This window comes from Gasterosteus aculeatus, chromosome 14 (genome assembly GCF_964276395.1).
Source record: "Gasterosteus aculeatus chromosome 14, fGasAcu3.hap1.1, whole genome shotgun sequence".
NCBI classification, from domain to species: domain Eukaryota; kingdom Metazoa; phylum Chordata; class Actinopteri; order Perciformes; family Gasterosteidae; genus Gasterosteus; species Gasterosteus aculeatus.
This window is the reverse complement of record NC_135702.1, coordinates 8,912,418-8,926,992: the sequence shown is the minus strand read 5'-3', so window position 1 is coordinate 8,926,992 and position 14,575 is coordinate 8,912,418. Positions and strand designations below refer to the sequence as shown.

Sequence of the window (14,575 nt, the reverse complement as noted above, 5' to 3'; positions counted from 1 at the left end):
ACAGACCTTTTCATCTAAATTCAATATTCAAACAATGGATTTATTTACCATTTTCGTTCTTTCAGCTGTGATCAAATCTTTTCAAACCAAAGCGACTGAAACATCAAAGCACCAGGTGGTTTATTCAGTTTGTATTTGGCCTCCCGCAGATCGATCGAGTATCGAACCGCGATGCTTTTTAGTGCCACGGTTTTAGTTCTGTGTGAATTGTCTTTGAACACAAACTTTTTTGACATAATTACTTTTTGACAAACTAAACCAGAACTTTGACATATTTTTTCTATGAATTGTTTACAAGCTGTACGCCAACTATGACTTTCTTTTTTTACAGGCTATATTTGGCTTTTATTTGACATTACCAGGACTTTTTTGACATAGTACACTGACTTTGCAAGAAGTCTTTAGGTCCTTTTTTCAATAGAGTATACATTTGAGTTTTTTCAATCACCGACTTCTTTATTGCATAACTTGGCCTTCTATATTACAATATCTATAACCAGTCATGGCAAACAAACACTGACCTTTTTATGGTGTGATTCAGTTCTTTGTATTACGATGACCATACTTTCAGTTTAACTTCTTCATCTCCAACTACTGTGTGTAGGATCTTCCATTAAAAATGCAGGAGGAGTCAAGAGGCAGACGTATTGTGTTGATATCTTTATATTGGAATTCATGAAGTATACACAATGTATCCTACACTATAACAATTTCCACACGTTGATAATGTTTTTTGTTGGTGGATGATAACGCTACGTTTTGGCATTTAATTAACCAAACAGCAGCCCGACTGAGAAGTTTGAGCAATATAAACATTAAAAACAAATCTTGTGGATTAATAGCACAACAGCAGGTTTGTAGGTACAAGTAGGCAACGTTAGTTATAGTTACACTGTAGAAAATCATAACGGAATATTCATTTTTATTTCTAAATGTTCGTTATATACAACCCAGTGCCTTGAGAGGGACGGCCCTTTTTTTTCTTCATCTGGACCTTTCTGACGTCACCAGTAGATTTCAGCCAATCAGATTCCTCCTTCAAGTCGGATGCAATTAGCAGTAACTGTTAATTTGAAGCTAAAACCACAAAAAAAGCATTTCTTTTCTTTCTTCAGTTTAATCTGATCCGAGAAATATGAATAGAAATTTAAATATTGTTGAGACTTTTCCAGTCAGCTAAACATGACAACAAGACACAAAAACACACACACAAGCACTTGCTCAACACCCAAACTCCTCTGGCCTCATCCGGAGTGTATTTCAGTTTGACCCCCTGCTTGACCCTCTGATGACCTCACTCTGACCTCCTGGGACTGATCCACGCTGAAGGTGGAGTGCTGCACATTTCCCTTAACCCGCTGAGACACTAATTCATCAAAGTGCTGAGAGTCTTTCACCAGGATTTAACGTAAAGCTAAATAAAGCTGATCGGTTTGTGAAACCGTCACCCGGAACATCATGTAACCCGTCTCGTTATGAGCTTTTTGTCCCACGGCCAGGAAATCATGAGCTGACCCCCCCCCCCCAGCGTCACCCGGGAGTCAAGCTTTTTGTGCTGATTGTGCCCCCCCCCTCATGTGGCCTTCTCCTCTCATCGCTTGCTCACTGTTGCCTCATCCTCCCATAGACGTCCATAGTGCCGTTCAGAAAAAACATCTTTTTTTCAAACAGTGTAATTCTTATTTTTATATATAGTGGTTAAGGAGATCCCAAAAAGAAGTTTGGTAAATACGCCGCTGAGCAAAGTATCAAACGTGACCCTGACGGCCAAGGTCAAAGGTCACAGAGCAGCTGACGCCAGAGTAGGGAGGGGGAGGGAGGGGGGTTGCGGTGTGTTCAAGTGCAGCAGGAATTACAACCTCCTGTGAATGTTGGTTGTTTCCATTTGGACTTCCCACTTCCTCAAAGGGACGTTTAGGGTGCGTAACAATCACGGGACCCCCTGGCGTTTACTACGTTCATACATTCAGACAGGTGAAGTGTGTTACATGCGGAAGTTTGGATGTTTTTTTTTTAGTTTCTTTGTGCTTGGAAATCCACATCAAACAAACCTCCAGCATGTTACATTGTCCCCACATGTTCATATCCACTGGTTTCATCTTCATCCACCCTCAGATCAAGTCTTTGTCAGCAAACCTTTTCTGCAGCATCACACACACCCACCCACCCACCCACCCACCCACCCACCCACCCACCCACCCACCCACCCACCCACACACACACACACACACACACACACACACACACACACACACACACACACACACACACACACACACACACACACACACACACACACCTTAGTGCTTTTTTCTTTTCCCTTGGAGTATCACACGCTGTCCGTCTTTCTGTTGTACACACATTAGAACATTATCTCAGTCAATTATTTACGCATTCAAACACAATTTTTTACAGTCTGACACAAAACAAAATCTGCGTGCTTACACACAAACACACACACACATGCTCATTACATAAGCACATTCGTGTACATACATGGAAAAAGAAAGGTATTGTTCAACGTAAATTAGAAAAGCTCCGATTTCAAAAGGTGTCTATTAGCTCTCGTACCTAAAACCAGGATTTTTACAGGAACCGGCTGGTTAGTGCCGGTGGTGAAGAGGAGGCAGAAGAGTGAGGAAGGACGGCGCCACACTGCAGGTGTCCTACCTTCCTTCTGCGGCTCGTCAACATCAGCAGTTCAAAGACAGAAATAAATGGAGCACGTCCTTTTTTTTCTTTTTTTTTCAGTTATCTCACACTTGTGTGACCCGTGGAAGCACATCGTGTCTCTGGGTGGGTCGGGGGGGGTTTGTACTTCACCTTATTTGTTAACCCCTTCGCATCAGCCCATTTGGCTGTAGTCATTCGGGGTGGATAAGATAATGGAGGGGGAGGGGGGGTGGCAGGGACTCGTGAATAGAAGGGCATGTAACACAGTCTGTAGTCGTGGTAATTCATGGGTGAATGTCAAAGTCCGTCCGTCCCGGCGGGTGAAGTTAAGCGTCCAGCGGTTTCAGCGTAGCGAGATGCTCTAATTGCCAGACGTGTCTGGGTAAAGCTGGTTGGGGGAGGAGGGTGAGGGTGGGGGGGGGTGTATTACAGGTTAGGTGGTCTCCTTGCCCTGGGCCCCCGTGACGGTCTTGATGGAGCTGAGCGTGCGGTTGAACCAGGTCTTCTTGGCGGCCTGCACTTCGTTGAAGGCCAGACCCAGGTGGTGCTCCAGGTCCTGATGGCACAGGAAAGACATCCGTCACTCGACTATCACAGAACAGCATTGAAACGAGCCCGCCGATAAATATAATAAGGTAACACATTTCTTCTCCTGTTGATCCAGATGCAGTCTGAAATATCTGGTACCATTTTTAACACTCAAATCCCTTTGATCCTGATTTCCTTCCCACAGCATATCACCCCCTGGTAGTAATATTCCTGCTCAATATATCCGGCATAACTCCTGGTATGAATATTCCCCGGGATTCACCATCGACTTTCCCACGTTTACGTCCGTCTCGCTGTTGGCGTACCTGGATTTTGCACTCCGCCTCAACCAGCTGCAGTTTGGTCTGAGCCAGTTCCAGCTCCATCTCTCTCAGCTGGTTCTTCAAGTCCTCCTTCTCCTCATCGGTCTCCTCGGCCCCTCCAGCTGTGGCCCGGCTCACAGCCGCCCGCACGCGACCTTCTTTGTTGAAAAGGCCGCTGCACTTCTCACAGCCCTCCACTTTGGACTAGACGTGGATGAGAGGGACGAGGTCACAGGAAAAACTATAATGCACGCCGCACTTAATTCAGGTTGCTTTTTCACACCACAACCACGTATTACAATGATGCATTTCTGTGACACGCCTCCCGAAACGTTTTCCTTAGTGCGATGGCGTTTATTTTATGCATGTTCTCCGTTGAGACCCCTGAAGATGGATATTAGTACCGGAGCGTTCAGCAGCAAACCCGATTGTCCAAAGTACCTCAGGTCATATTCAACGCTGTGTTCCTTAGCAACAACGGTTAACTATGATGGTTGAGATCTTCCGTAACACTGAAACCACATTTCATTTGGATTAAACTGTCAACCGAGTTTGAAGCCGAATAGGGATTGGACGTATCGGTGCCGATGTGGAAGGGAGCGTTAATGAAACTGCAGAGCACCGAGGCTGAAAGTGTTTTTGTCATCACTTGAAATAGACTCTCAGTGAATAAGTGTGTCACTACATTATGTCAACACGTCTAATTAACACTGTCATAATTTACAATTGTATATTATCCGCTGCCACTCATCCTTCCCTTACCTCAATTATACTTGTGATTGCTGACAGATATATTGCCTGTGCTAGACCGTAATTATTAAACAACAAGACCTTTACAGAACTTGTCCTTGGTGCGATGCAGCTTTTGTCCGTCCTCGTGTGTGCGTGTCCTTGGGCCGCCCTGACGGCGCGCGTTGCCAACATGGCCTTCAGCCCGGCTAGAGTCTAAACAAACAGTTTCTCAGCCAAGCAAGAAAGCAAGACGCCTTGCCCCAGAATCTTTGATGTCACTGCCAAGCGCGACTGAGATGGACAGATAGTTTCCCCCCCCACCTCCCCTCTCCCATACCTGGAACACATACAATCAGGAACCTAACCGGCTCCATCCAGTTTCGAGGGTCGCAACCCGACGTGCAGAAACTCTAAAATGCGATCTTTAGATTTATGCGTTTGTGTGCGTCAAAATTACCCGGATTTTCTCAAGTTCTCCTCGGTTGGCCGTCTGTTGTTTCTCCAGTCGTTCACTCAGCTGGGAGCAGATCTGCAGGAACCAGACAAGAGACGGTCGTTCACACATTGTGTTCTGTCATTACGACATAACCGCTTGCCAGCTCTACCGAGGAAAGATGGGAGTTTTTTCAGCTATTTGGATTTGTGCCTCTCCTGAACATCCCCCCCCGTTTGTGATGGTCAGTAATTTAGTCTCTCTGGCAGAGTCTCGGGTGCAGCTTTCCCCAGCAGGGATCAATGGAAGCACACGAATGTGCATACTTACCAATCTCATTTTATTCTTCTTCTATACGTATGACACACAGCCACAGACACCCAGAGAGACACACATGCACACACACTCGCAGAGGAACAGAGCGATCGATGGGACATGAGTCATTCTAACGGGAACATCGGGTCATCCCACCTCTCTGTGTCTCTATCTGTTCCTGCTCTCGGCACATACTGTACGTCTTCATCCTCCTCCTTTACAGATCAATCTATACACGTCTGTCTGTGTACCTCCAGCCGAGCAGATATCCAATCGCTCTCCTCTCCGACATGCCTTATCTTCTCCCCCCCCCCATCCCCTCTCTCCTTATTTTACATTCAACTGGCATTACTGAACTCGTGTCTCTGCCTCTCCCTTCATCACTACCGACTACTCATCCCCCTCTTCATCTCACAGCTGCCGCCTGGCTCCTTTACTCCGGCCTGCGTGCTCTTAAACTAGAGGTACTCCACGGCCTCGTGTACATCCTCCCACTTTGTAAAGCTTTAAATTGAGCTGCAAGCAGTCTTCAATCATTTTTTAGCCCCCCCAACATTTTAAGTAGGCACCATCATCTCTCAAGGTTTCCAGAATTTGTAGAAGGGCTGCATAAGATAAAAGGTAAACATCTACAGTCAGGAATCCTCATTGCTTTAATATCTAATATATGATGGATGGTTTTTTTTTTACCAACTCTTGTCTTTGACAATAATGCATGCATGCAGTTGCTGCGCTGAGAATCCGCTTTTTGTACGCACGCTACTTTTAACTGCTTTATCTAACATCAAATATACTTCTTATGCTTCAAATATTTCAGCGTCTGGGGTAAAAAAAATTTAAAACGGTAAGAAATAAATAGAACAGACGCACAGCCTCCTTCGGCGACAACAACACGCCACTCTGCGTTTTTAACTTTACCATTAACAGACTGGAGGGGCAATTAGCCCCACAAAGCTCATCTCGGCTCTAATGCCATAAAAAGAAGCGGGGCATTCACAGCCGTCTGAATATGAAAACGCCGTTTGAAGTATTCTTTGAGTTATCTGGGTTGGAGAACAATGCCTGGGCCTATTTTGGGGCATTCCTCAAACCCGTCGGTCCCAGAGGATTGAATGCTGCCGTCCTCCCTCTGCTCTCTCCGCCACATACTTCAGTTAATTTTCTCCCTCTCGCCATCCATCACCCCCCTTATTCCCTGCCGCAGAAATAACAAAGCTCCGTTTTCACACTTAGCGCTGCTCAGCTGCATGCTAGCAATCTGAAAGCTGCTTTTACCCGCCAAACCCACAACAGCGCTTCATCATTTTTCAGATCTAACGTCAATTCCAATCTGCCGCCAAGATCTTTAGTCTCAGTTTCTAAATTAGTCCTCTTGCTATTTCTGTTTGCCTTCACAGGGAGTATTAAGAGCTGGGTTGTTGCATAATGTCTCCCTGCTGATGGTAATAGGACTTTATCCAAGTGGGCTTATATTTAAGCATTGAGTGACTGGGTGAGATCTGAAAGGATGGAGATCGTGGAGAGAGAAATTAAAAGGGACGGGAACTCAAAATATGCTCACGGGTTCAGTTTAAGGCCGTTCCCTAAAATTAGGCGTTTCTCAATGAATGACTGGAAACGCACGGCTGTTGTGTTGTTGTTGGGTATTCATGGCCAGTCGTGTAATGGAGCTTAGTTCTGAATAGACAAGCCAAATAAGCTTATGAATAAAATAAGAGGAAAAGAGATACAAACATCCAGAGTTCAGGGTGAGGCAACAAACACACAAAAACATCTATAAACCATCTAATCATCTTCTTTGGATTAGATTTGAGTTCAATTTAAATGAATAAAGCTAAAACCTGTACATCATATCATTTTGAGATAATTCAGATTATTTTACAACCATGATTGGTGGTATGTTGATGATATTATTATGATAGAGATAGATTAGATATTTTATAAGAATTAACTTTTCAAGATTCAACAGCGACACAAGGGTGTGTGATACAAAATGCTCTATTTGGGAGGAACAACTCTTTTCCCGTCACCTTTTCGTCTTATGTATCCATGTATACTTATTAGGAAGGGGATTAGCATTCATAGATGTGTGTAATTGTATAGGCTGCCTGGAGTGAGGCGGTTAAGAGGATTGTAGAAGAGGTTGGGATTTTGAAGGCAAACTAATGTGTTCAAAAATGGGAAACCAGGGAGGGCCGATAGCAGAGTTTAGTTTCACTTCTCTAAAATGGACCAGAGAGAAAAGAGACACTTCAGCAGTTTGATTTCAACAGCAAGGCTCATAGTATCGTATATATACACACACACACACACACACACACACACACACACACACACACACACACACACACACACACACACACACACACACACACACACACACACACACACACACACACACACACACACACACACACTTCTTAATTGACATATTTTACTTCATTTCTGGGCTCAGATGATTCTGCAGCACATGGTTCAGACAAACTGTATACGTACCTGCTTGTATTCTCCAATAATGGAACCGTTCTTCTTTATCTCAGATTCAGACTTATCGAGCTCTCGTCTGCACATCTCCTTGAGCTGTGGAAACAAAGCAACACACATAGTGTGAGGTGGTTGTAGGGCTCACAGACCAAGGACAGACGGGGACCATGTGACTGCTGTGACAAGTGAAGAAAGCAGAGAACGGTTTTGGCAGACTTTAAGCTCGGGGCAAAGTCACACCCTCAACCTCTGTTCAAGCACACAAATCATTCACAGCTACACCCGCACATTCAAGAAGACGGGATGGAGGTCAACCGTGAACAGGTCCGTCCTTCACCTCTCAGGGATTCTTCATCCAGCTCAACAAAATCAACAATGGAAAAAACAAGAGACGTCATCATCGGTGAAATAAGATGCAGCGGACTGTCGGCCTCACCTTTAGAATAGTCGGCTCATTCACAGCCTGCCACATTAATACTGCACACGTCCCACCAGTTTCCCTCCTGAGCCCAGCGACAGGCAATTTAAGCAGTGATGAACACAATACTTCGGATCGCTCCTTCACCTGAGAATTCGCAGCAGCGCTGACGCTTTCCTACCATCTGTAACTCTGAGTGCTGCGCGAGATCTTTAAAGCAAAAAATATATTAAGCTAACGTCTAAAATACATCAGGCTGAAAAGCGCCCCGCGGCTTGCTCTCACCTGCGCAGATTCTTCTTCCAGGCGTCTCTTCTCGTCCTCAGAGTCCACCAGTTTCTGCTTGGTCAGCAGCAACTCTTTGTTCAGGGCATCCGCCTTCTCCTCAGCCTGACACACACACACACCAATGCTGACGAGGTCATTGAAAGTTACACTTGCCCTACTTTTTCTTAGCTGTATTTCTACTGTCTTCCTCTCAACACACCACACACACACACACACGTGAGATTTTAAGGTTGTGGAAACAACAAACAACAATAAGGTATGTTACATTTGTGTTTGTATTGCCAAAACGCACCTCGCGCCTGCCATCTTCCTCGTGACAGCTCATAGTTTATGAATATGTGCACACATCACACGCACACACACACACACGACACGCATTCCTTCTCCTTCGCTTACGTTGTCCAGGTCCCTGCGCAGGGCTATCTTGCTGCTGACTAGTTCGTGGGCCAGGTCGTCGTTTTCCTGCTCCAAGCGCATGTTGGCGTCTTGCAAGCGACGGTTCTCCCGCTGAGCCGAGCGGCAGAGAGAAGCAGGGGAGGGAAAGAGATTTAAAAAAAAAGACAGGGACAGGGGAACGTGCATTAAGTGAGGCAACATGAAAGAGGAAGGAAAGTTAATCATGAAGAGTTGCAAATGAATGTGTAAGCACAGTTCTATCGGAGTTTGTCGGTGTAAAGTGAACCAGTTGAGAGCAGGGTTGTAATGTTTGACAGGTTATCTTGCGTAAAGACTGGGAATCTCATAACAAAGATGTAAGTCCTTTTTATATGCATTCTGTTAAATGAAAACACAGAGTGAGAATAGAGTGGTGGTATTAACACTATGTAGTTACAACATGCACTACCAACACCATTTCCCTTGTCATGTTATTATGTACACAGGTGAATTGTGCTTATGACTACCTCATATCTCTCGATGGGGGCCTCTTGTTGCTCCTGTTGCTCCCTCAAGGTGTGGTACTCCTTCTCAAATTTCTTCAACTTTTTCTGGCTGATCTGTTGGGCAGCGAGAGCAGAAAGAAACTATGTTTCATCAACTGCATCACTGACAATAGTAATACATGCAGTTTTTATACGATGAAAAATAAACCAGCCCGTTGGTAATTTCCTTGCGCACTAAAATTATTTATTCAGCGTCCACTTTTAGTAAACAAGCACACGGGATTGATAAGAAACAGATTAATTTTGCTACCGTTATCACAGCGTGACAAGCCGCTATATTGGGACACATTCATGCCGAAAGATGCAGTTTGCCGCACGCGCGCCGACTCATCAGCGGTCCTTTCACTGCGCAGCTGCTGCCTTCCAACGGGCTCTTTTCAAAAGAGACCACTGCCACACGAGCAACAAGGTGGCGATTGTAAAGCTTTTTGTTACAGCTGCAACATCAAGGCAACGCTTGGCAGTGCATTCACGCCCGCTTCTTTCTTTCTCTCTCAGGTTCCGTATTATACAAAAAGCATATCAAGTGATCCAACTCCTGCCCGCCACTATGATGCTGCTGCTGCTGGCGTGTTCAAAAGGTCATCCAGGCGCACGAGTGAACTCATTCATGTCACATTATTTTTCTTCAAACTTTTACAAGCTTTCTTCGTCCTTAAGTGCTGTAACAGCCTGCACGCTCATATGTAGAAGGTAAAGGAGCGATAACGTGGACATGGAGACACAAAAACACACCGTAACAAGCAAACTGCACGCAATGACGACTTTCATATCAGAAGTCAGAAGGTTGGCAGACAAGAGGAGAAAGTAGGTGTAACGACTAAACACAGAGACAACACTAATGACCCCAGTTTGACCCCGAGAGTCTGCTGAATACATTTTCTGACCCGACTGTAGTTTCCAACTGTGTGTGGGGCATATTCACGTCGTAATTATTCAAATAAGTATGACCTCTGACTAAAATGACAAAGTAAAGAACTTAAACTAAACTCATTGATTCCATCACCTTACCATTTGTTACACTCCTTGAGTTAAGAGCACTTTAGATTTGATTGTGCTTTTACAGTTTTGTGCTTATTCTACCGTGAGGGTGAAGGGAAGAAGTAACCAACGGGGTGTTTGACCTCAACCTCTTGTACATAAATAAAGTATGTTAACAACTCTGTGTAACCAATAGAGGTCCCCATCAGGGTGGGATTTTCAGCCTCAAGGCGTACATGGATGTATCTAATGGTCTAAAAGGTCATTCAACGATAATAATCCAAACTTTGAAACCTGTTAAAACAATGTAAAACATTCACAGCACCACCATTGTCCTTCTCTTGGCCCAACGGTTTTGTGATATTGTTTTCTTTGGCCACATAATGTGCTGGAAATAACTTTGTAGGTCACTTTGCACTTATGTAACTACATGCAGCCATTTCATTCAAAAACGAGCATCGCTTAAGAAACGAAAGCGCAACTAAGGACGGTTATCAGATGGAACACAAAAAAATATTTTAGTCTTTAACAAAGTCTTAAACGTCTTCAAGAACGAACACCAAAGTTACCTTCATAGTCAGGAGCTCTGAATTAGGCCAGTCTGTAGAAAACTGTGTGTGTGTGTGTGTGTGTGTGTGTGTGTGTGTGTGTGTGTGTGTGTGTGTGTGTGTGTGTGTGTGTGTGTGTGTGTGTGTACATGCAGGACAGAGAGGTGTGTTGGGGTCTGTACTCATTGCGTCTGTTAAACTTGATAGTTCTATAGTGGCCCCTACTGGTATGTAAGTAGCACGGCTAAAGTTTAAAAGCATTCCAAACAAATTACTGTTTTAGGTCGATTAGCTTTACCACATAAGATGGCCGCATATATTCTTTTACTGAATGCATTAAGACTCAGAGGTTTGTATGTGTAATGCAACAACTATTGTTAATAGGGAACTATTCTACTCTTTCTTACTCCAAACTCACCTTAATACTACAAGCCAGCTCCATCAGCTTCTTTGCGTTCTCCTCGGATCGGTACCTCTTCGGAACCGGGACACGAAAGAATTTGAGTGCACCCTCGAAGTCTGTGTTGATCAGATCGTCCTTCGACGTCTGAGGAAAAGGAGGAAACCAATTCACACAACCTGGAACAGCCTCTTTGGTTGGCAAATGAAGCAGCGCAACCCTCAATGAACATTCTGAACCATTCATGACACAAAAAAGGGTTTGTGATAAACTAGTTCAGGTGTAGAAATACACATAACATAGATAGAAGTCACAAACAAACGCATTTACATTTGATTTAATTAATTTCCATATTGTGGTTTTACAGTCAAAAGTAACACTGTTTACATATATTAGTATATCGGTTATAGATGTACTACACGTGTATCTGCATCTTTTTACAGGTGCAGATGTTTAAATACTTTCCAATGTCAGATGGTATCAGCTACCTGCTGTGTCTGTATCTGCTCCGTGTCTGCTAGTGGTGTTGATTGTGTGCGCATTCATTGTGTGGACTACTTCACCTTAAGCAACGCCAACGCCACATTGAAGATCACACTGATGCCCTGAAAATGAAGACACATCTTTGAAAATTCTTTGTTGAAATGAGAGAGAAAGTACTAATAATACTACATTAGTGTTGCAGATTTCTTTCTATTATTAAGTAAAAAACCCTCCACAGAAGTTCAGGACTTTGCAGACACTTGCGTTGTTTTGCCACGCTGAAAGGTCAACCCCCCCCCGCCCTCCTCTGACGTTGTGTGTGATTTGAAGCAGCTTTTTCTCTCTGTAATCGCGTCTGTTCATCATATCCCAGATCTTGAATAGTCTCCCAGTTCCTGCTGCTGTGAGGCATCATTACGGCATCAAGGTTCCCAGCATCATTCAGGTGATTAAAAACACTCGGGGACGCAGACCTTTTTTTCCCTCGGCCCACAACAAATGATTTTCCCTTTGCTCTCACAGGCTTTCAAGTGGATACACTTCTTCTTCAGCTTTTGGAAAAGGGTCCAATTGTTCCGAACTTCCCTTTGAACCTCATCATTTTTTTCAACTCGTTTTGGGCTTTCAGGGCATGAATTTGAAAAACCTCTAAATCAACTGCGGGAAGCTCAGCTTAGAGTGCCATAGCAAAGAATTCCTTAAAACACAGCAGTTGGAGAATGTGTGTACGTAAATGGCAAAGATCCATGGTAGAAATAAAAATGTGCATTTGTTGATATTTGACACAGCTGGTGTGGGTTGCAGCAGGCCTGTGTGATGTATCATTACCAACCTCACACAGCAGCAGGTCGATGATATGGAAGACCATGTACAGAGGGAACTTGGCTGTGAAGAGCGTGAGGAACCACTGAGAGGCATACATGTGAGCCTCCAAACCCACGTTCAGGAAATGGTTGTACAGGTCTGGTATATATTCCTGTTTAAGGGACACAAAGTCAATGAGACACACAGGGAGAAGGAAGGATGAGGGGGAAGGAACAAGGAGAGAAGTTACATTAATAGGCGTATTGAAGACAAACTAACAGGTTTTTTCAACCAGATTGCGCGCAGATCATGTGACCATTCAGGAAAAAAACACAGATCTGCAGATGAAACACGCATACCTGCATGAGCCTCTCGAGCTGGAAGAACTTGCAATGCAGATCTTCAAAGTTCTGCTTGAAGAGGTCCCTGAGCCCGTAATCAAACATGATCTTGACCAGCACGCTGAAAGCTTGTTCCTCTGGCATCTGAGGAGCACCAGAGAAGCATCAGTACCTCCCCAGGTTTCAGGGGAGGTTCGTATGACAACGCTTTTACTTCACAGCTTTTTGCATAGAGCACTAGCTGAACGTGATAGAATAACCCTTTTTCATTTTATCCATCTAAAAATATATGGCATTGTGTGTCCACCAGGCAGCAGTGTTGACATGTCCCTGAATTAGAGGAGTTCTAAATGGGAAACCACTCCAGCTTGGCGAATGAACAAGAACATATTATGTTATTGATTACAAATAATAATGTCAGTGACCAACAGATATCACCTCAAACTGCTTTGGTGCGGTTACAGTACATCGTGAACATCGCGCTCTACTCTGATTATACTAGAGACTACAGTCTCTGAGACAGTCACAAAACACCAAATGAAATCCTCCGGCGCAGCGGGATAACAAAAGGATCAACGCGCAGGTGAACTGTGATCAGGTGAACTCACGTGCAGCAGCAGCACAGCAGCCAAGAAGGACTGTCCCTGGCAGTAGCCGATCTCCTCATCGTAAACGGAGTAGGCCTGAAGGAGAGGACAAAGGCACGCAGTTGGCAGATACATTTCACAGTGATTTACGGTTGCTGATCCAAACCCGTTTTTTCAACAGTATCGAAATTCAACACAAAAATCAAATGATGAAATGTATTGTGAAAGAGAGAAGAGCAGAGGCCAAAAAGTACTCCCTTAGCGATGAGCTAACCAGCCTAAGACGAGATCAGCGTCCGTAAAAACTAAACTTCGTATCGTGTGAGTATAAAGGGAGGGATCCTGGGACCGAGTAGGGAAAAGTGTCCGTAGTGGCCCACTGAGCTACACACACACAAATAATGAGTGCAAGTCAAACACACAAAGTGTGGATCAATCCACACACAGGGAGGGAGGGCAAGCTGAATTATTCAAACACACCTGAGGAGGCGCTTGTCTGGTAAAGAGATTGATGCCCTCACCTGAGTTATACATAATGAATGAAAGCAGTGGAGGAACTACAGCCGAACCGTTTATGTTGGATTACGGAACTGAAAAGTCTAAATGTGTGTGTGTCTTAGCTCTATATGCATGTGTTCATTTTCATGAGAAAGAAAGCAGAGACACTTCCCCGTCACGCCAGTATATCTAAGTCAGCTGTGCAGTACGAGTGATTATGTCAGCGCTTCCTGTGTGCGTGTGTGTGTGTTCGATTATGACCTTGTGCTGTATTTCTTCACAGGCATCGACTGAACCTGCTGAACCACCCAGAAAAAACGAGCAACTGTTGATTAATGAGCACTTTGCTGTAGCGGGGACAACTTTCTCTACTCTACTGCTGTGAAAACGTGAGCTATTAGTAAAGCAAGTCATTTACACCATGATTGTGCTGTGGAACACGGGGGGACATTGGCTTCTCTTTCACATGCAGGATGCCGTAATTGGCTCCGGCAATTAACCTCACGGCTAACAAAAAGAACACCATTTAGTCCGCACAATGTATATCTTTATAATAAATTGAAAAAGAAGTTGTAGAGGTATATTAATTAATCAGTTCTTCACTTCAATGGGTTGTAGGAATTGACTGAATGTGGCTTACAAAATATCTTACAGCCATATTTTGAAATGTATTTGTGTTTAAATTTAAACTTCATGCCAATTCCTCAAAATATTCCCCTATAAATGTTGCAACGCAACGGCCTAAATAAGACGTGCTGCATGTGGATCAGAGGACACCACAGTATTCTTTTGCATTCT

The 14,575-nt window shown here is 44.2% G+C and overlaps 1 protein-coding gene and 1 long non-coding RNA gene across 5 annotated transcripts in view; one reads left to right on the top strand and one right to left on the bottom strand.

Annotated features, from left to right (window-relative positions):
• Window positions 1-647: 647 nt before the first annotated feature.
• rabgap1 (RAB GTPase activating protein 1) overlaps window positions 648-14,575 on the bottom strand; it is a 47,744-nt gene continuing 33,816 nt past the window's right edge. For all 4 annotated transcript variants that reach the window (XM_040198332.2, XM_040198333.2, XM_040198335.2 and 1 more), the window contains 12 exons: window positions 13,301-13,375; window positions 12,711-12,836; window positions 12,380-12,523; window positions 11,628-11,669; window positions 11,083-11,211; window positions 9,097-9,189; window positions 8,591-8,701; window positions 8,192-8,296; window positions 7,501-7,584; window positions 4,714-4,785; window positions 3,528-3,728; window positions 648-3,229 (listed from right to left, as the gene is read on the bottom strand). In XM_040198332.2, the coding sequence (XP_040054266.1) occupies window positions 3,107-3,229; window positions 3,528-3,728; window positions 4,714-4,785; window positions 7,501-7,584; window positions 8,192-8,296; window positions 8,591-8,701; window positions 9,097-9,189; window positions 11,083-11,211; window positions 11,628-11,669; window positions 12,380-12,523; window positions 12,711-12,836; window positions 13,301-13,375 (1,305 nt within the window). In that variant the 3' untranslated portion in view covers window positions 648-3,106. The remainder of the gene's footprint in view (window positions 3,230-3,527; window positions 3,729-4,713; window positions 4,786-7,500; window positions 7,585-8,191; window positions 8,297-8,590; window positions 8,702-9,096; window positions 9,190-11,082; window positions 11,212-11,627; window positions 11,670-12,379; window positions 12,524-12,710; window positions 12,837-13,300; window positions 13,376-14,575) is intronic.
• Window positions 3,174-4,368, top strand: LOC144388216 (uncharacterized). The gene is made up of 2 exons (XR_013452496.1): window positions 3,174-3,308; window positions 3,407-4,368. It is a non-coding gene; the product is annotated as an uncharacterized LOC144388216 (long non-coding RNA).